The sequence below is a fragment of the Melanostigma gelatinosum genome (genome assembly GCF_949748355.1).
Source record: "Melanostigma gelatinosum genome assembly, chromosome: 22".
NCBI classification, from domain to species: domain Eukaryota; kingdom Metazoa; phylum Chordata; class Actinopteri; order Perciformes; family Zoarcidae; genus Melanostigma; species Melanostigma gelatinosum.
Genome location: NC_136655.1, coordinates 12,437,977 through 12,459,796, shown reverse-complemented (window position 1 = coordinate 12,459,796; position 21,820 = coordinate 12,437,977). Strand labels below are relative to the sequence as shown.

Below are 21,820 nucleotides of genomic sequence, written 5' to 3'. Positions count from 1 at the left end.
ACCTTAAAATGGGACTCTTCCTGGGCCCAATTACACTGAATAGAGTTTAAATCTGACTCGACTCGGGTCCGAGGTTGGGTCTGGGTTACTAGGAACCAAACGGACGCCTTATGTTTGACTTTGATTTCTGTGAGGAAGTCCTTTCTCCAGGATATACGAGGAAATGCGGTTGACTTCTTATTTGGATAGTCTTCGTCGTGATCAATAAGTTACACAAATCTAATAATGCAGATTGTAGCCAGTATAGAAATAAAACAATCTGCAAATCAACTGAAAAGTCCCCTTTGACTGTGAATCGATGTCTTGCACTTCAGAGAAAATGGGAGGGTATATATGTAACACTTGAAAATGGAGGTATTGTCCTTTTGGGTGCTACACTGGAGCCTCTATGTTGGTCCAGGTGGCTTGGAACGAATAGCCCAGGCCTTTGTAAAAGCAGATGACACTGAATTTTGAGCTGAGAAAGCCGGGCTTTGTATCATAAAGAGACACCCTGTCCAAGAGGGAACACACACACACACACACACAAATTCCCTTTCCCCCCCCCCGAAGAGTTTAGCCATACACAGTTGGTGTGATAAGAGACCTTGTGATAGCATGCGTTTGGGACGTGTGTCCACGATTCTGTGTCAAGCAGCTGTGTTTATTTGCTTTTGTGCGAGTTAAATTCTGAATTGTTCGTGTTTTTTGTCTCGCTGACAAAAAAAGAAAAGAAGAAGAAGAAGTTTGTTTCTGAGGATTACTCTGTGCGTTCTCCAGCGTCCGCTTCCTCGCCTGTGCGTACGAGGCGCGTGCGCGTCCGACCGCAGCTGTGTGTGTCAAGCTATAAACACGTCCGCTCATGATTCACTCCCTCGCGACCCCGCCGAGACAAAGCGCTCTTTTCCCATGACTTTGCAACCTTTTCCCAAACAAGCGTCTCTCCATTGAGCGGGGCCCAACAATAGTTTCTCACAAGCCAGGGGCAGCTGTAGGCAGCCCTCGTTAAGAGAGGGACGCAATCAACAGGGGGGCTCGTCACGGCAGCGCAGAAAACAACACGCACGCACTCGATCGCGGATATCGCACACATCAAACGTGCATGAACGTAGAAAAAAAATCTGATATACGCCTTCCATGGCCCGCGTATCGCAAGCAGTCACAGAGAGCGCCGCGCACTCGCCACTGATGATCAAACACACGCTCGATCATCAAAGACTTGGTCGAGACATACACTGCTTAATCATTCATGAAGAGATTGTCCGCACAATCCCACAATACAATGGCCTGCCAGAGAGAGGGCACCAGGTTCAGTGTGTGTGTGTGTGTGTCTGTGTGTGTGTGTGTGTGTTTGTATGATAAGCCCCTTGTGATTGCATTTCCCCCTAACGAGGCTGAGTTCAGCTGTCCCTTCTTCTGTGTGTGTGTGTGTGTGTGTGTGTGTGTGTATTTGTGTTTGTGTGTCTGCGTCCTTGGCTTTGTTAGACCCAAACCCCCCCCCCCCCCCCAAAGGCTTGTGAAGAATGCTTTCAACCGTCCACTTGGAAGAGGTGATGAAATGAAACGAATAATCAAGCTCATGAAAAAGAGAGGAGAGTGACACACATCCCTCATGAAAGGAGGACAAATTATTTATTGTCCCCGCGTCCGGTTTTCTATTTTCTTTCTTTTTTTCTCACCCCGAAACCCAAATCAAGCTAGCGATATGCGTGTTAGCGTCCGCCATTTAGGCCAACGGCGCGAGCTGAATGTGGTGCGAGCTGAATGTGGTGCGAGCTGACAAACAAGCGAGTTCATTTACAGAGGCAGGCATCGCAGCAACACGAGCTAATGACACACCGTGTGAACGGGACACACACACACACCAGTCATTAGTGTCTACAAGTCAGCGATTGGCTATTTTATCGCTCTGACTAATTAATTCTACCTGGAATTATTCATGATTTAGCATCAATTATGATTCATTAATTTCATTCCCCTCACACACACATACTCACCGTTACACATTCACCGTTCATCTCTTATTCTACTTTACCTAATACTAGTTTAACCCTCGATGTGTTCTTCAGCTCCTGAATTTAAACTAAACTGAACCTTTAGTCTGACTAAACCCTTAATCCAAGTCCTGACCCTAAACTATCCTGAAACCCAACCAATCTAATCCAAATCTCAATCTTAAACCCAACCTAGACCAGGAAAAAGAGTTTCACACAATTTGCTCTCTAAAGAATTGCAAAACAAGAACATGTGTGCACATACAGACACACACACCCACACACACACACACACACACACACACACCCTTACCCCTGCTAGGGGCCTTCTTGTTAAGCTCGAAGGGGTGAGCACATTTCCTCCACCTTCCCTTTGCTCTGCCCCTCGTCTTCTCTCATTCTAATTAAACAACTTGTCTCCGAGGCTCCCCCCCCCCCCCCCACCGGTGTTGCCGGGGAGGACCGTTGCCGCGGCGCTGGGAAGCGCGACAGGGACGAAAGCAGCTCACCTGCCGAGCGGCTCTGGGCTTACCTTGAGAACACGCGCACATATTCATAGAATAGAGGCACGCTCAAGACGTTGAAACAGAGCGCTCTATTAAGACGAACTCACATTGCTGACTTCATCACACACACTCCGAGTGTTGTGCCTGATGCGGTCACGAGCGCGGGCCTCTGTCCCTGCTCAATATTTCTCATGTTGTGGGAGGAAAAAAACAAAAGCAAAGAACCCTAAAAAGCTTTTCATTCATTTCCACACACGACACACCAGCACCTCTGTCCTCTGTGCATAGGAGCGGCTAACCCAATTGCCTGTGTAATTGTTTAATCACTCCCATTACACCGCAACCAGTGTAATTTGTGTTTTCCTTTACGCACTTCATGTGTCGATGTGCACACACACACACACACTCACGCACACACGCACACTCATAAACTGGACCACAACCGAGCAGCCATTCCCACAGAGACCCGCCTTCCCTCGCATGCCTCCTCTCTAATGCACTCACAGGTGTGTGTGTGTGTGTGTGTGTGTGTGTGTGTGTGTGTGTGTGTGTGTGTGTGTGTGCAGCCATTGCAGTGCCAGTGGGGCATGAACCATGCCCCTACATTGACAGCAGGCTGGCCTCTAACAGCCCCTGTCCATAGAAAGTTAATGGACTAATATTAAAAGCCAGCTATCCCTTTCTCTCTTTCCGTCTCTCTCTCTCTCGCTCTCTCGCTCTCCGAATTAATTATTGGTTCTGTCGCTCGCACGTCCCTTCTTTAGCAATAGGTCATCCAGGTCTTGCATTAATTGCCCGAGCATATGGTCGCCGACAGATTTTAGCTGTGGGACTCGCACTTTAGCGGGGGCTATTTATTTCTTTTCCCGCACGCGCTCAGATGCGAGCCATATTGTGCGGCGCTGGCAGCTATTGTTCGACGCATTAACTTCATAGAGCTAATTACTCCCCAATAATAACTTTACCTTGGAGTTTTTAGCGCGCCGCGTGCCAACCAACCTGTTTCGCACCCCCATATGTTAATTAGCGGCCACATCTTCATTATGCCGCAGCGGCGCTTTAAGTTCAAGCTGTGCCGCCTGGCGCGTGGTGAACGCAGCCTCGAATCGCTGCCAATTATCCAACTCTTGCTCTCCTCTCCGTCTCTCCTCCTCGCGCTCTTCCTCCCCTCTCCCGTTCATTCTGTTCGCTCTGTCTGCTGTTTATTTCCTGAGAAGTTCTCTCGCCAGGGTGAATCGTCAACTTCTCTCTTTCTGTCTGTCCTCTTTGCCCCTGTGAAAGTTCTCCAATAAAACTTTAACATGTTTTCCTAACATATATATATATATACACACACATGTGATTCCTTTTTTCCATTTTTCTTTGTTTTGCACTCAGTTATCACTGATTAGAGGATTAGTTTTTGTTTGTTTCAGGTTTCTTTTTTGGATCTGGAGGGTTTTTGCAGATGAAAAAGCAGAGCTCCTCATCCTCCCACAGTAGCGTCAGTGTGATGTTTTCTCTGCGTGTGTTGTCGGTTTTCATGTTCGCTTTGGGCCTGATGTGAAAGAGGAGCTGACGAGTGCGTTATTCCCCAAAGCGCCTGCTGTTTCAGATGTGCCTTTTCTCCTTTATGTGGAATCTGGAGATTTTCTGATAGATCCGGCCTCGCTCGCACTTTCCTCCGTCTCTGGTTCTCTCGCCCTCACTTTCCCTCACAGGCTTCTCCTTCCTTCTGTCACGGCGTTCCCTTTGTCGCTGATTCTCATTCTGCTTTCGTCCCCTGGGTTTTTAAAGTTTGCACCGTGATCACGAGGCTAACACACAGAGCTCACCATCCACTTTGAGGTCGTGCATTATTCTATGTCCAATATGAGGAGAAATATCAGATCAAGTCATTTTATAGACAGTCGAGGAATGTAAATAGAAAGGAATGCGTGAGGGGGACTCTCCAATATCAGCAAGTGGACAAACCCCCCTCAGCCCGACACACACACACACACACACACACACAGTTCAGACAGTTTGTTTAGAGTCCCCTGTTTCTCACTGTTATGCTCAACTTGCTCTGACCAATGTTTTCTGCCTCATATGTGAGTGTATTACCGTTTAGAGGTCAGTGTGTGTGTGTGTGTGTGTGTGTGCGTGTGTGTGTGTGTGTGTGTGCGTGCCAGTGACCACGGTAGGATAAGCAAGGCCGCTCATCAGCTCAACAGCTGTTACACATATATCCAACTCAACTATTATAACGGCACCATATGGGAGGGAATGATCCTCCATAAACCATTCTCTTCTTCTTCTTCTTCTTCTTCTTCTTCTTCTTCTTCTTCTTCTTCTTCTTCTTCTTCTGTGTCTTTCTCTCTCCTCTTCTCTGTTCCTTGATCTTCTTATCCCGTCGTGGAGACTTGCGTGTATTGCGCAACAGTTCTGTGGGCTGATTAATATCTTTCTATTGAAGGCAGAGATAGTTATGAGACAGAAAAAAGAGGCAGATATAGAGCGGAGAATCTTCATTTTTATTTGTGATGACAGAAAGGAAAGCCATCTGCACTCACACACACACACACACACACAGTATATGTGCCAGTGTATCTATGCACAGTATGTATGTATTACAGCTGCCACAGACTTATCTCCTCTCCCCTCCCCTCCCATCCTCTCCCCTCCTCTCCTCTCCTCTCTCCTCTCCTCTCCCCTCCTCTCCTCTCTTCTCCTCTCCCCTCCTCTCTTCTCCTCTCCTCTCCTCTCCTCTCCCCTCCTCTCCTCTCCTCTCCTCTCCTCTCCTCTCCTCTCCTCTCCTCTCCCCTCCTCTCCTCTCCTCTCCTCTCCTCTCCTCTCCCCTCCTCTCTTCTCCTCTCTTCTCTTCTCCCCTCCTCTCTTCTCCTCTCCCCTCCTCTCCTCTCCTCTCCTCTCCCCTCCTCTCTTCTCCTCTCCTCTCCTCTCCCCTCCTCTCCTCTCCTCTCCCCTCCCCTCCTCTCCTCTCCTCTCCTCTCCTCTCCTCTCCTCTCCTCTCTCCTCTCTCCTCCCTATGGTACATTACAGTGTTGCTAGCCAGCTCCACTCCAGCATATGTCCAATTAGGCCTGAAAGGCAAAGCGGAACTGTTCTGCCTGTGATTCGTCCCCGCGGGGGTCCTGTCCGAGCGTCGCGCTGGAGCGCCTCTCCCTTCTGATCGCGCGGCGGTTTATGGTTAACGGTGGAGTAATTATTGTTTTTGGTGTAAGGGGGGAAACAGGAGTCGCATGAAGAGAGCTGTATTCCCCTGCGCTGTGATAGTTTGATTACAGTGCTGCTGGCTGCCGCATGCCGACACACAGGAGCAGGAGGAGGGGGGAGGAGGAGGCGCACACACACACACACACACACAGATAGGTACTTATAGTACACAAGCATGCATACGCCCAGGGAAAATTGAGTATACACACACACACACAGGCAGGGGAAGCTGGGAGCGCTGTTGGCACTGAGAGACAGCCGCTCTCTCTCTATTTATCTGTCTCAAGCACTTCAAGTGTCCATATCACTGGGATATTACCTGATTCTACCGCGGCACCACCTCAGCCTTGTGATTGTGCAGCCATTTCCATCCTTCCAGATCAATTTTGCCACATCAAACAGCTTTTACCTGCCCATTATCTTATTCAGCCATTACCTCCCTGACCCTCCTGGCAAAATAGGAGCGGCAGGAGAAGGAGATGGAAAGAGGGAGCAAAGTGCTTTGCAACCAGGAATACAGGTCAAAGGCCTAAAGACCCAATCGGAGATTTGATTTAAAGGGGCACCAATTTTTCGACACATGCAGTTTAGTTGACCCATCATGTGGATGATCAGTCGGCCTTTGATAACAGTTGAATATTGTCTTCTGTGGCTCTGGAGAAGATTTCTAAATCTCCTCAAAGGCATCACAGGTGTGCATGCACAAACTCTTTTGTCTAAACTAAGTTCCTGTGCACCTGTTTTCACCTGTAACAGAACTCAAATGAAGACCCCACTACTCTGTCATAGCAGGACCTGCCTCCTCTTCTTCTTCTTCTTCTTCTTCTCCTGTTTCATTGACGCCGCGCCCAAAGATCCAGAAGCGAAACCGCTAGCCAATGAAAACACCACATTGTATGCTTCAAGATAATTAAGGAAAGTAACATAAATGACAGGATGTGCTTATCCGGCTGAAGACTTACTGGGTATCTGATCTCGTTGCATCCAAAATGTTGGCCGGTAGGAAACACATTGCTTTTCTTGTATCATCATTTTTGGAAAATAGCTTAAAATTGGCACAGAATTTGGCCTGAGCTCCTTCCCTCCACTCACATTTGTGGTTTCTACATCCTACCGGCATGACACTTTAGCTTTACAGCTAGATTCCTCATTTCCCTCCTCGGCTCACCTTCTCTCCACTCTCTCCTCCTCACTTCCTCTCCTCGTCTTCTCCCATCGTTCCTCTCAAACTGTCAGTCAGTCCATCACACGCGAGTCTTTGTGCGTTGTTTTTGGCAGAACGCTGTTCAGTGCAACCATCTGTCTCCTACTTCTCTCTCTCTCTGTCTCCCTCTCTCCCTCTCTCTCTCTCTCTCCTGTCGTCCTTGCCAAAGCCACCCATCGGAGGAGCTTTTTTCTGCTTCTCCTTTTTAAATCCTGGAAACCTTGTGACGTCGTATGGCACTTTGCCGACGGGCAGAGAGGGTTGTGTCTGTGTGATTTTGTGTGTGTGTGTGTGTGTGTGTGTTTGCGTTGTTGAGGGGGTTGATGTGGGGAGAAAGGAGAGAACATCATCTTCCAAATAAAAAGGAAAAGGCCAGCTGTTGTGCGAGTTGAGTGAACTGTTCTCATGACTTGCTTTTTGTCTTTGAATCCACAAGACAGAGTGTTTACGGTCTGTGCGTGTGATGTACTACATGAATGTATGTATATGAGCCTGAATGCATATGATTCTCAGAAATTATTATGGTATGATTCAGATGATTCACAATGGTGCTGTTCTAAGATACACTGCTCTATTTATAGCATGGGCACTGAAAGAGATGCAGAAGGTAATCATGTTTCCCCCCCCTTCTTTCTCTTCTTTTCCTCCATCCACCCTCCGTCCACATTCCCTTCCTCCCCCCACCCCCTGTCTCCCTGCTCATCATCAGCAGGTCCAGGGCCAACTCCCTCCGCTGATGATTCCCGTCTTTCCCCCGGACCAGCGGACTCTGGCGGCGGCGGCGGCCCAGCAGGGCTTCCTCATGCCCCCTGGCTTCAACTACAAGCCTGGCTGCAGTGAGTACCGTCCACACGTGCAACTTCCAGTGTAAGAAGTGCTTCTTATGTGCGATGTTCCCACCGTTTTTCACCAAGCAAGGTAGAGCTTGACCGTTTTCCCACACAAGCAGTCGGACTGTTCCCCAAAAAGACGAGCTCGCCCCTACAGCAACATCTCTCTCTTAATAGAAAAACCAGTCCAAATACACCCTTCCTGTTTACACTCTCAGTCTCTCTCCCTCTCTCGCTCTCTCGCTCAGTCTTTTTGGCTCCATCCTTTTGTCTTGTCTATTTTTTGATGGATAAAAGCAACAAAATACAAGTGTACATGTTTTTTTTTTTCTTGGCTATCACGCTCCGGCTGTGTGGCAATGTGTTGTTTACCATGATCGAAAGAGAGAGAGAGAGGGAGAGAGAGAGAGAGAGAGAGAGAGAGAGAGAGAGAGAGAGAGAGGGTGGGTGCTTGCCAGGGGATGCTGGGAATAAATGAACGATGGGGGGGTTAGCAGAGGGGGTGGGGATGGGGGGGGGGGGGGTGGTAATGTGACCTGCCCCAGGTTCTCCTCACATTAACACGGGAAGCAGCCAGAATACGTTTCCAACACAGCCCACACACAGTAACACACACACACACACACACACACAAACAGTGTGCAGCCAGAGAATGCTTTGTGATATCGCAAACACACACAAATAAATGACTTAGGCACAGATATGCGAGCGTGTGCACGCTCAGCCCCCCCCCCCCTCCCAACTCCCTTAGAGTTTCACAGCTTCCCAAACAAGTCCATTCCATTTTAATTAGTGCCATCTTCACCCACGCCCACTGCCCACGTAAATACCCCGTCAAGTGGTGGGCTTGTCTTTTCACTGCCTCCGCCAGCTCCAACCGGACTGGCACTCTGCGCCAGGCTGAGCCGCCCCTGAGAAAACTCTCTGGCAACTTTCGAAGTTGTCGCGAGTTGACGCAGTTCGGCGCTGCAGCTCTAAATAAGACATGTGTGGCATTGTGCTCCGACATATTCTCACAGCGCTTCATAGCTTTGAAGACGTGAATAGATTTCGGCCGCACGTCGTGGATTTCTGTGCACTCTTTCAACACTTTTTGAACACCGCCCAAGCTGGTGACACAACATGCTAAAGATAACTGTTTCACTTTTTATATATCGATTATAAATGTTTCCTATTCACTGCATTTTCAGGTGCATAATTAACTTTAAAAGGATAAATTCTGAGCTATTTTTACTCTTATTTCCAAAGCTAATGTTTTAAATCTGTGGCGTTTCCCTTTAAGAATTTAAGAAATGCTAAATTCTGCTCAAATTGACACCGGAGGAATATTGGTGCCTCTCACTTCCCCCGATCCGTGTCTCTCTCTCCCGTCTGTTTGTCAGTGAGAAATTTCATCCCCGTCCGCCGAGGTCGCTGTCCCCAAGCCAAGAGCAACATATTTGCTTTCCTCCGTCCTTCTCGCTTTTGTTACAGCGATCCCCAGGAGGAGCATGAATATCCATCCAGCTCATGTTTGTCGAGGGAGCGAGGAGAAAAGAGCCATCCCCTAGAATACACAGTCCTGAAATAATTCTTCAATCCCTCCTGCCCTCCCTCTCCCCTGGAGAAAAGAATGTCTCAGCGTCGCTTTTTTTTTTCTCTCTTAAGAACAGAGTTATATGGGAAAATATGTCGGAAGGAAAGTCTTGGCTTATGCCAATCACACATACACACACATTTACATGGGCACATGCACAACAGAAGGTCCCGATACGGACAAGAAGCCGGCCGCTGCGCTGAAGGTTCAGGTCAGCAATGCAAGGTCAAGCCCTGAGTGCATTCCCAAGTTTTTCTCCACGAAGAATGGAGTGTCCTCGATGTGATGCCAGTATACAAGCCTGACCTCCGTGTACTGTGTTTTGGTTACTGGGGGTGGAGAGTAAGTTGTGAGGAGAGAAAGATGACAACAAGAAGGACACGAGAAGAGAGAAAGGGTGAGACGGGGCAAGAGAGAGACTGAAAGCAGCTCTCTCTCACAACAAAGCAGGAGAACAGACAGTTGAGATGGGGGGGGGGAGAAGAAAGGGCAGCAATCGGCAGTGGCGGCTCTTAATTACGGCGCTGGGGCCAGCTTTATCAGAATCCCCTCACCTCGCTGCTCTTTGTCAGGGGGTATTAAGGAGGACGACACACAATCAGGCTTTTCATTAAGGCCCTACCGGCACCACACACAAAGGACGGCTTTAACAGCTGCAGAGAGGGACTCAGGTGGTGGTGGTGTGAGGGGAGGGGGGGGAGACGAAGGTGGGATGAGAGGGAGGAGAAAAACAAGAGGATGAGGGGAAAAAGGGAGGGGAGATGGACTGAGGAGTGAGTGGAGAAAAGGGTCACTGAGCAGGAAAAGGGTGTGAGAAGAGAGGGATGATATGGGAAGAAAAGAAGGAGATGAGAAATGGATGAAAGAGCGATGGAGGGCACGGGCTGCAAAAAGCATCACTGACATGCCGTGATTTTGTCTGCTTTACCTCAGGTGACCCCTACCCTCTGCAGCTCATCCCCACAACGATGGCTGCCGCCGCCGCCGCCGCTGCTGCCACGCCAGGCCTGGGACCCCTCCAGCTCCAGGTACGACTGCAGCCCCTACAGATGACCAGATGTAGGGACCAAATTCATCCAGTAAATCACAACTACAACCAGGAGTCTTTGAATATCGCCGACTAAAAAACTGTTTTTTCCTCTTCACTTGGGTGGTCCAATTGGGAATACATCCCCCGACAGTGTTCACACCCCACACTGAGCTATACAAGAGCACAAACACAGCCACGGGGGGTGCAAAGCTGTCACTTTCAGCGTGGACAGTGACGTGATCCCATACAAACATGATCTTCGTGATCGGAGCTCAAAAATCACACAGAACTGACAAGTCTAACCGCAGCCCTCGGCTTTGTCCGGCAGTGTTCAGATGGACTGTCGGAGCTAATGTGTGGCTGATGCTGAAGAGATGAAGTTATCGTCACGATCGAAATGATGATTACGTCTTTACACGTCATGTCCTCTTAGTACAGACAATACATCTCAATCCAAAACAAGTGGGAAAAAGCATTCGTTGACATAAAGCATACGAAGCCCATTGAGCAAAGGGGTCGGCCCCTTTATACATCACGAGTCCCAGGAAGTGGTCTGCTTGTTTTCTTCCTGTCATTATGTCATCAATTTGCAGTCAGAACAGGGAAAAAAAAGCCAGAAAGCAGAGAGCGATGACAGGGAGAGACAAAACCACGGAGAGGTAAACCAGTGAAAACAAAGTGAGTCAACATCTGTTGTCCCGCTCGTGAGGAGGATGAGTCTGACTTCGGTCCTTTTCCTGTCTGCATATTTAGAATAAACAGCCGATCGCTTGGTAATCCTGACCCCACCGGTCAGAGCTCGTACACCCACTCTCTCGCAGACAAACACACGACTAGACCTCAGATCCATGTGGGCTTTGGGACCCCCCTCTCCCAGGGGGTTAAGAGCTTGTGCGGGCACCCCCCCCCCCCCCTTTTTCTTTCTGAAGCACATTAACCTCCAGTGCCGGGCTCGGCCTCTGCACAGGCTGTACTGCACTTGGCCCTCACGTCTCCTTGGCACGCATATCGTCATAAAATAGGACGCACACACACACATGGATGTCTGAGAGAAACAGCTGCATTGACAACACACGTTTATCTTCCTGAACATCTTTTTCACTTACTGTTCAATTCAAGGAGAATGACGGGAACATGTGTGTTACAGGTCAGGCAGAGGGTGAGCGATACATTTGCACCTGTCAGCCAAACGCACTGCCCCATATGCCAGACACTGCAGGGAGAATAGAATAGCTGTGTAACTCTATCATGGAGAACGGACCCCGCTGTCGTCACTGATTTCATTATTACTCGCGCTTGTGTGTGTGTGTGTGTGTGTGTGTGTGTGTGTGTGAGCACATTGTGTGTTTTAGCCTGAGAATAATGTCCTCTGCGCTGTTATCACTGCTTCAATCTAGCCGTCCATATGTTCGACTGTGTGCAGACACACTCAATCTCCAGTTGAAAAGCTTTGTCCACCTTGCAATTGGATTTTGTTTTTTTTCTTTTTCCGGCGGGGAGGGGCGAGAGGACACAACAAGTGCAAAAACAACCACTCGCAGATTTCTTTCTTACAATCCTCTCAGACAAACACACACACACACACACACACACTGTGGCACATTGAGATTAAGGCTCGTCAGAAAGGAGCGGGATTTGTCGGGGCTAACACGAGTACAGATGTCTCAATGTGGATGGATTTCCTTTGGGATCGTCTCTGCGCCCTCATTTGATAAGGGGGTGTTTCTGTCGCCGAGACGAGCCATGACAGTTAGCTCGGGCCTCTGGTCGCCACGGCAACACAGTGGTTTGGCGGAGAGGACACAAGTGAACCCACTTCGCCGAGAAACACACACACACACACACACACACACACACACACACAGACAGAGGTAGAAAATGAAAGATTTTCAGTACACAATGAACTTCCCAGCTGCATTGAGGAGTGCAGGGAAACATGCTGACAGACACAGACAGGACACTTCTGATATAACTGATATCACGCCAAACTACTCTGCAGAATCCACATCTCAGTTCCTCTTGCTGTCCGACACTAGAAACTATACATAGAGAGATCAGAACTCTCAACAGCACGGCTTTGAGTTAAGTGCAGTTCTTAGAAAATATATGTATTAAATCTCTCAATGAGTTCAAGCTCTTTCTACGCGTAAAACGCCCTCCATAGAAATCAACAGAGCAGCTCTTACAGTCAATGGGAGCTTAACACCGAATCTCTCACAGACGGGGTTTCAAGGCAATGGAGGCTTTGGAGTGTACAAGGATGGCATTTAGCATCTTAATCTGGGGGATGAGTGCGACATTGTGCATGAGAGCATGTTAATCTGGCTCCCTATTGACCCTTGATAGCAATGATATCATCCACAAATGGACTGAGAAGGACAGACAGAAGGCTGGAAACTGAAGAAGAGAAAGTGCACTCATCCTGGCGAGAGAGAGAGAGAGAGAGAGAGAGAGAGAGAGAGAGAGAGAGAGAGAGAGAGAGAGAGAGAGAGAGAGAGAGAGCGAGAGAGAGAGGGAGAGGGAGAGGGAGAGGGAGAGATCAGTGATAAAGGTGAAAAGGCGGAGGTGCCAGAGAGGTATTTAGAAGGATGATCGGTTAAAAGGATGAACAGAGAGATGGATGGAGGTAAATGGAGGAGAGAAGTGTGGGAGATTAAGTGTGTGTGTGTAGTATAAAGAGGGTCAATGGCGCGGGTCAGGCATCATATGGAGAGGCAGATGTTGGAACATATTGTCCTGGATTACCGCACTGTACACCGGAGAGACGGACGGATGGACAGGCGGTAAGAGGGAGAGGGAGAGGGGAGGGAGAGGGGGGAGGGAGGGGGGACAGGGACAGATGACAGAAGGTAAATGAGAAATCAATCGAGCGACTCGTTTCCCCACCGAACCTTATCTGGAGGAGAGAAAGAGCGCAGCAAAGCATTTTCTCAGATGTGAGAATCGCTTCGGTGTCGGTCTTGGCCTTAAAGGCTTCTCGGAGTTGCGAGGAAATGCCATTTTGTGATAACAGCATGGGATCAATGTGTAATCAATAGGCAGCACAGATAGGTGACTATACCACTTCCAAACACATAATGAGCAAAGGAAATGTGAACGTATAAATACTTCGAGGTTATTGCTGTAAAAGTCGATTTACTTTTACCTATTTTGTCCCCAAATTGGGATGAAATTCCGAACACAAAACATTTTCAGTGCAACACTGAAGTAACAACTCTTCGCTATCAGCAAATATAGAGTGAAAACTGACTTTCTCGTTTCTGTTTCAACGTTAATTTCAACGGTCTAAAGCTGGCACGAAGAAAAGAAATAACCCAAACACTCGGGATGTTTGTTGAGTTGGCGTTTGTCCTTGAAGCTGTGCCGTATATATCTATCAGCAAGTAAATCATTTTATTTACACTTTACCACTCTGTTCATCTTTCTCTCGCGGTCATTTCATTTTATTTGTTGCTGAGTTCAATCACGACTACGAGAGGAAATCGAAGCGGCAGTCGTTAAGACGGGGTTTGGGTCCAACGTCTCTGACTCACTGGCTGCTTTCTTTTCTTTTTGGTCTTTCAGCACCAGAAACACGCTGCGACTGAAAAACACACGATCGGTGGGACAGGAAGTCAGACAGACAGACGGACAAGAATCCATTGAGATCCATACAATAGTCCTCGGTGTCCGTGTAAACAATAGAGCTCAGACTGCTCTGAAGCGCCGCTAACTCTCACAACAAAGAACAGGCGGGCTGGTAATCTGACTAAAGCTGCAGATTATTGACCAAGTCACACACACACACACACACATAGATCCACCCTACTAAAATCACAGGAAAAACAGTGCGACAGAGAGAATGGACACACACTGTCAATAGCACTAATACCAAACAATCAGCCCCATGTTTTCACTGAGAGGACCACCAATAGTCACACATCACCTTTTCACCTCTTGTCAATAGAGCTCAGGCTTGCACGTGCTTACGAACACACACACACACACACACACACACACACACACGACGGGGTGTCATGTGACAAGCAAAACGCTGACCACTAGACATGCTCGTGTGCGCACACACACAAACAAACACATGCAGATATGTTTGTCTCGTATTAGGGGATTAGGAGCAGAAAGAGTGAGGAACACACACACACACACACACACACACACACACACAGCCAGTGAGTGACATTTCAAATTCCTTAGTCTCATCCTGCATCTACGGTTGCTTTCCCCCACCCCTCACTCATTGTGTTGCTCCGTGTGTGTGTGTGTGTGTGTGTGTGTGTGTGTGTGTGTGTGTGTGTGTGTGTGTGTGTGTGTGTGTGTGTGTGTGTGTGTGTGTGTGTGTGTGTGTGTGTGTGTGTGTGTGTGTGTGTGCTCCTCCGGTCACCCCAGGGGGCTTTGCGCTGTCACTTCCTGTTTGTTGACATGGATGTCGTGGCGACGCTCTGGGCGCGCTCCACAGTGCCTCTGCCCTCAGTACCGTGTGTGTGTGTGTGTGTGCGCCATTGCTCGCCGACCCATTGAGCGGGCTTTGAGTGACGGGAGCTGGCCTTGTAATGGAACTCAATTCACTCCGCAAATAAAGAGGCCTTTGAACCACTGGTCCGAATATGGCAGGACACATACACTCACACACACACACACACACACACACCGCCTGTGGTCCACTCGCTAGGGGGTTTGGCTGGTAGGGAGCGGAGGGGGGTTGAGGGGCGTTCATGCTCGGCTGCACCCCCCCCCCTCACTCTCTCTTCCAGGAGCCACAGTGCAGCTAATTGCAGAGAAATGAGCGAGCGGAGGCTGATCTGATCTGAGCAAGCTGGCCCTTCGCACCGCGCTCACGTAGCTCGCCAGAGCATGACCGATCTCCCGCTGATTGCCACATTGTCAGCAGCAGCAGCAGCTCACCCTGTCCACTGTGTGCACCTCAATTATCGTTTTTCTCCTCGGTGTCCGTAACAGCGGCAGATGCTGACACTCTGGAGCACGGGTTGCTTTCCAACACGAGAGAAAATGCACCAAAACTCTCCAGTGTGATATTTAGTGGAAGTCTTTTGAGACTACGCAACCTCTTCTTTTCTTCTTTTCTTATTAACCATAAACTATGTAATTCAACATTTCTTCAATGTTAAAGCATCCAGTCTCCCAAAGCGTTTGTCAGGGATGAAGTTAGTCAGCATCCTATTTGGATTTAGATTCAGAATACGACTCATCTTTTTGGAAATTACATCTTATTTAAGAATTAAATTAAAAGTTTTGGTAATTCAACAAAAGCAAGAGAAGGGTAACTGAAAACATGCTGCCTTTTCCCCGTCGCGGTGTTGGAAAGTGAATATTGTTGAGTGACAGTCAGGCGGAGATTATTTCAAATTCAAATATGAGTTTCTTCCAAAAACGTCTTTGTGTGCAGTGTGAGCGCTGGCAGTTTGAATGTCCCGTTGTTGTTTTTTGTCTTGTTTGTATAAAAAGAGATAAATGTCTTTATTTAAGATAGCAGAGGCGCTAATGTGGCTGTCACGAGAGATAGAGAGAGGTTCAAACAGACAGAGAGAGAGAGGGAGAAGTGACAGCATCTCTTCCTTGTCCATTTGCATAAACCAGCCTTTGTTTGACGCCGGTGGCCGGCAGCCAAGCACCAACAGAAGGACGGAAGTTAAACTAAAAAAAAGAAAAAAAAAAAAGGATGGTCCTCTTCCAGAAAAATCTTCCACCAGAAATAAATGCGAACAATTATAACTATTCAGAAAAGAACAACAACACATCAGTTGCTTCTCGCTAAACAACCCGTTCTGTTGCTCTTCAGAGGACGGAATAACAATTCTGAGAAAAGAAAACGGCGTCTCAGAGATTTGTATTAGCCGACATGAAAGTAATTGAGCTTTTGCAGGATGATTTTCGAGGAGGGAGATATAGAGAGAGACGGAAAGAAGTGTTTATGAACATTGAAGCTCCTTCCAAATTGTGTATTTCCGCCGTGTCTGTTGCTGTGGAAATACTGGCCAGAGACTGTTTTGTGTGATACGGTGGTATTGCATAAATATTCCCGAGTATGTTCACACCATAGCAGCTCGAGCCATAATGCTTTCATTTAATTTCAAATTAATTAAATACATAAACAAGAGTAGGGGGAACCTGTTTGCTTCGCACAGCAGTTATTGAATCAATTCATCTTTATTTTAGAGCATTTTAGAGCGTCCCTGTGTGTTTTTGCGTCTTATTACGATGAAAACGTCGCTGGGGCACAAGACACTTCTGGCATGTCCCATCTGGCATGTAGCTTCACAAATTTCTCTCCTTTTTTTTTTTTTTGTTATTCTCCATCATCACTTTTTTTCACCTTGAGCGAGAGCCGGGCTCTCCGGCGTGACCTCGATAGCCGGAATGTTTTCCGTTTCTCCCACGATGCACCTGGAGGGGACATGGCCATCTCTGGGCCTGTCAGAGAGGCTGTTAGCGCTTCTCCCATGGGGTGAGGGAGGGGGGTTGACAGTGGAGATGTCCCTCTCTATCTCTCTCTGTCACACAAACAGAGGCCGGGACACTAATGGCCTCTTCTTCCACAGCTTTTTAGCCGCTCTTCTTTTTTGTTTGTGCGCTCTCGAGTATTCATTTATTCATGTTGCCCCTTTCTTCTCCTTCCCCCCCCCCTTCCCCTCTTTTTTCCCCCTCTTCTTTTCTTATTGCCACCCCCCACCCCCTCCTGTCTGTCTCTCTGTCATCTCCCCCCTGTCTGTCTCTCTTACCTTGCAGCAGTTGTATGCAGCTCAGCTGGCGGCCATGCAGGTTTCCCCGGGGGCCAAGCAGCACGGAGGCAGCATGCCACCGCAAGGCAACCTGGGCACACACTCCCCGCCCACCAACACACACTCACAGAGCGAGAAGGGCCGCAGCTCCCCGCTGCCTAACAAGACCAAGGTAAGGGTCTTGTGTATTCGTGTGTGTGTGTGTGTGTGTGTAATGCGAGAAATGCCAGACTGAAAGTCCTGAAAGTTTTACTTTCTGAAGCAATCTGCCAGTTCTGTATATTCACCTATTTTCGACAAATAAGTTTTATTTTTCTTGACTCTAGTACATATATATTCTTTTTTATATTTCAAAATTATATTATATTTCTTAAACATTCTTGAAACAATTAAAAAAAGGAAAACTTAACTTCTCTGGTAAATTCTTTCACATTTTAAAAAACAAATATGATTATTTCAAACCTTAATTACAGCCAGAAACTGTGTAGACTTTGGCCTTTCTAGTGTTACAGCGGAGACTGAGGGAGTGAATGCCTGCCCGGACGAGATGTTGTTTCACTGCGGTGCATGACCTGAAAATGTGTGTCCACGCTTGTTTGAAGGTTGCATCCCGAATCTTGTCCTTTTTTTCATTTCATCTTATTCTTTCCAATCAAACAAGTGTCCTGAGCAACGGTCTGCTCCTCATACTAATGCCCGCCCCGGTACAACTCGGACTACAAACTCACAGTCGCAGTCCAACTTTATCACAAAACTCCAGCTGGTGTGTGGTGGCTGATTTGAGGATGTATTGCTGTTTGTGCCGTTTCCTCGGCTGGCTGCACAATAGGGGCGAGGGGAAGCCTCGTGTCCATCCAAGTGGAATTCTATGAATATCTGGTTGGGATATCTGGACCCTGGCCACCTCCCACCCACCCACACACACACACACACACACATACAACCCCCATGCACCCTGCCATCCACTCTAGGACCCCCCACAAGTGTAGTGGTCAGTCACAAATCACAGAGACATTGACAGACACATGGGAACAGACGTGTCCCTCTAAGAGTAGGACAACATGTTCAAAATCCTGCAGAGAATGATATCTGATTTCTGCTAAAAAACATAAAGCAGATCTTCCCAAAGCTGTTTTATTGATCTGTCTTTCCTCTCCTTTCCTCTCACACACACTTTGTTCTGGACCCACGCCTACCCCTGAGTCCACAACCACTCTTGCATTGAGGACCAGCTACACGGCACAGATTTAAAGCTCACGCTTGACCCCAGAGCGTGCCCCCCCCCCCCCCCTGTGTCCTTGTCCATCAGCCCCTCCCTGCACCTCCGCCGACACACTCGTCTTATTACCATATATATGGAGTTGGGCTGACAGGCAAGTGCTGCGGCCTGTGGTGGAGGGGAAGCGTGGAGCCGTAATGGCCTCCCCAGTCCAGCAGGAGAGGCGGACTGGGGTGTGGACCCACATGGCACGCGACAGGCCCCATGGAGCCAAACTGGCCAATTGACCGCAGCGCTGTTTCGGTGTTACCCCCCCGTGCACTCGGACAAACTTTAGATGAGGGCATCGTCGCATTTTAGAGCTATTTCTCTCTCTTTCTTTCTTTCTTTCTTTCTCTCTGCTTCAGTCTCCCAGATTTCTTTCGTTCAGGCTGACCACTGCAGCGCTCTCATTCATTCTAACACTCTGTCCCTCTCTGGGTGAGTGACATGTATATTTCAGAGGTGTGCTCCCCCTGTGGGCTCTATCTCAGGTCTCTAGTCATTTAGAGACGTGCTGCCTGCCTCTGCTCACAGCTGTTTGGACTCAGGCGCTCCCCGCTTAAGTGCTTTACCCTCGGGTGAGACACGGACACACACATGCCCATGCACAAATCACTGCGGCATACATGCAGCTTTCTTATACGCAGGAGTGGACCTTTAGATGTAGGCAGGCATGCATACAGAGCCGTACAATAGTGCCATTCAAGTGATGCACCATATGTAGCCCGTTCGCTGACATGCATCACACACACGCAGCGGCCAAAAGAACTGGAACTGTGTACATTTACTCAAGTACTGTGCTTAAGAGCAATTATGAAGTACTTTTACATTTGATGTTACCTTCTACTGCAATTATTGTCAGATGAAAATATTGTACTCTTTAGTCATTTTCATTTATCTTTGATATAGATTTTACATGTAATATATATATATAAATATAACGCACCACTCCTAAAGTAGCCATTCTCTAAAGTCAGTACTTTTGCACCTTTAGGTATGTTTTACAGATACTGAACTTTACAAGCATGGCTTGTATTTGCTCCAGAGTATATTTACAACGAGCCTAATTCGTTCAAATATAACAGCCGCTCTAGACTGTCGTGGTAAAATGACGTCTGTGCTCGTCTGTTTTCTCCAAACACAAATTGGTAGAAAATGTGCATTTGCGTACTTGAGGAGTCAGGGTTTGAATCGGTGCCACGTAGTGTACAAACCTGTCATATCTGCCTCCTCTGTGTTGCCCTGCTGTCTGAGAGAATTAGATATGACAATATAATTAATATCCAAGCAGTCACTCATAGCTGGAAGGGAAGGAAGAGAGGCGGAAAGACAAGAGATGAAAGGAGAGAGGAGCATGTAAAGGTCTTGAGAGAAACCTGCCCAGAATAAACGGCAGTGGCACACACACACACACACTCTCTCTCACACACACACACACACCTACACACACACTTGTCCTGTTAATTGAACCATCAGCCGCAGTGATAAGATGCAGAACCCTGATGTCGCCTTCGCATGTCGGCATCCACAGAAGTGAAATACAGCCCACACACACACACACACACACACACACATTATCTCTCCCCTGCCACTTCCTCTCTGTCCCTCTGGCTCTCGTTGTCACTCTGCATGTTTTCGGTCTCAAAGCTGGAGACCGTTTGATCAGCCAAGAGAGACACAAAAGCAATTGTATTAATTCGAGATTCCGAGGCTTTCAGAGGCTTTAGGGGCCTCACACACACACACACACACACACACACACACACACACACACACACACACACACACACACACACACACGCACACACTGTCATGAGATTTAGAGCTTGTTGAACAATGTCTCACACTGACACACACACACACACACATAAACAAGTCGGTCCAAGCCTCTCAGCTCCACTGTCTAAACTAATTCCTCCACACTGGCATAATGCAGGTTGGCCACCTTCCCACCATAGGATTTGGCTTGGCGCGGAGAGGAAACTCCCCCCATTCCACTGTACACGAGGCGGAGGCATTATCTAGTTGAAATAAATATTCAAACGCGTTCCCAGCCAAAGCCCACCATAATATGGGTCAGGATTGAGAAGATCCCGCTCAGTGTTCCTCTCCTCCTTTCTCTCCTCTTCTTCTCCGGCCCATTGTCTCACCGGAGGCATCTTTGGGGGTCCTCCGTCTATTTAGAAAGACCCCCCTAATGAAGGACAATCCGGTTAGGCCTCGTCGCACACACACACAAAGTGGTGATCGCACACACGCATCGGCACGTACACATGTAGGGGCTTAATTGGAAGGGCTTAATTGAGTTGTGAGGGGCTCATAAGGCTTAGTATGACTCAAGGAGTGGGAATGAGGGAGAGTCGACCTTAATGAGTGGGTATACCACACACACGTACACATACAGTACTTCCTCTCTTTTTGGATCCCACTGTATGCTGGATTCGACTCCGCCTAAGCAGCAATTAGACTAATGACCAGAAAATAAAGAAAAATAGTGTCTCCATTCTATTCTATGGTGTACATGTAGCTAAAGTAGGACCACACCTGTAAAGCTAAAAGTTCCCTTTAATTCACTTATTTGCAACAAGTACATTGAGGAACAATTCATACGTTCTTGTCATGAGACGAACCGCTACACACAGATTGCATTTCTAAACCTCATAGACCATATTGTGGTGCTCTACTTGCGGGCCCATTAAGCCGTCCCTTGCCCCGTGTTGTGTCTGCCTTTTAATTGCGGCGTTTTAATTACACAGAGTGGTCTGTGTACATCTGGCCCCCGGGCGATCTAATTCCTTCCTTCCTGTCACATGACCCTCCGAGGCTGCCCCCTGATTGGATTAGGTCATCAGCAGGGGTGGCGTTGCCATGACAGTTAACGTGATAACAGCCCCTGGCGTCGCGCGGTGGTCCGCATGCCGATTCATTTAGGGGGCCGCCGTCTGTGACTTGAATGTTAGTGCCGTGTGCAGACATCCTTTGATTAAGACGAGTGACGGAATTTGATGATACAGATATATTAACTCCTGTTTGGCATCATAATACATAATAAAAGCTACTTCAGAAGTATGGATCGGTTGCTGGGACTGTGTGTGTTCACTCCCATGCTCACAGCCGTGACGGCCCCTTGTTTCTGATGGAGCAAGTGCACATTGAAGTGGCAGACAGTCTTCTGTTCTGTCGGCTGTTTGATACATTGAGACGTCGCCATGTCCTCAGAGCCACAGCTGTGAAGACGGTCTCGGGGAGGTGCTCTGGGAGAGGCAGAGTGCTGCTTTCTGCCCGCTGTAGTTTTGGGACTGATTTTAGTGTGTTTCCTCTCCTCAGGTGTGAACGTTGCTCTTACCGCTGGCCTTGCTTGAAGCATGCAGAATTCTAGTGCATGTTCACTGGAGCCTGCATGTGGAGTGTGCACATGCATGTGAATGAGTCGTCTGGACTTCCCTGTGATAGGGAGTCAGTTATTTTGCATGTAAATGTCAACGGTTTGCACCAAAATCAGTATTTA

At 48.1% G+C, this 21,820-nt stretch overlaps 1 protein-coding gene across 3 annotated transcripts in view; it reads left to right on the top strand.

Annotated features, from left to right (window-relative positions):
* The window catches only part of sox5 (SRY-box transcription factor 5), a 36,668-nt gene that overhangs the window by 2,069 nt on the left and 12,779 nt on the right, over positions 1 to 21,820 (top strand). For all 3 annotated transcript variants that reach the window (XM_079294621.1, XM_079294620.1, XM_079294619.1), the window contains exons 3-5: positions 7,588 to 7,714; positions 10,218 to 10,312; positions 17,062 to 17,223. In XM_079294621.1, coding sequence (XP_079150747.1) covers positions 7,588 to 7,714; positions 10,218 to 10,312; positions 17,062 to 17,223 — 384 coding nt within the window. The remainder of the gene's footprint in view (positions 1 to 7,587; positions 7,715 to 10,217; positions 10,313 to 17,061; positions 17,224 to 21,820) is intronic.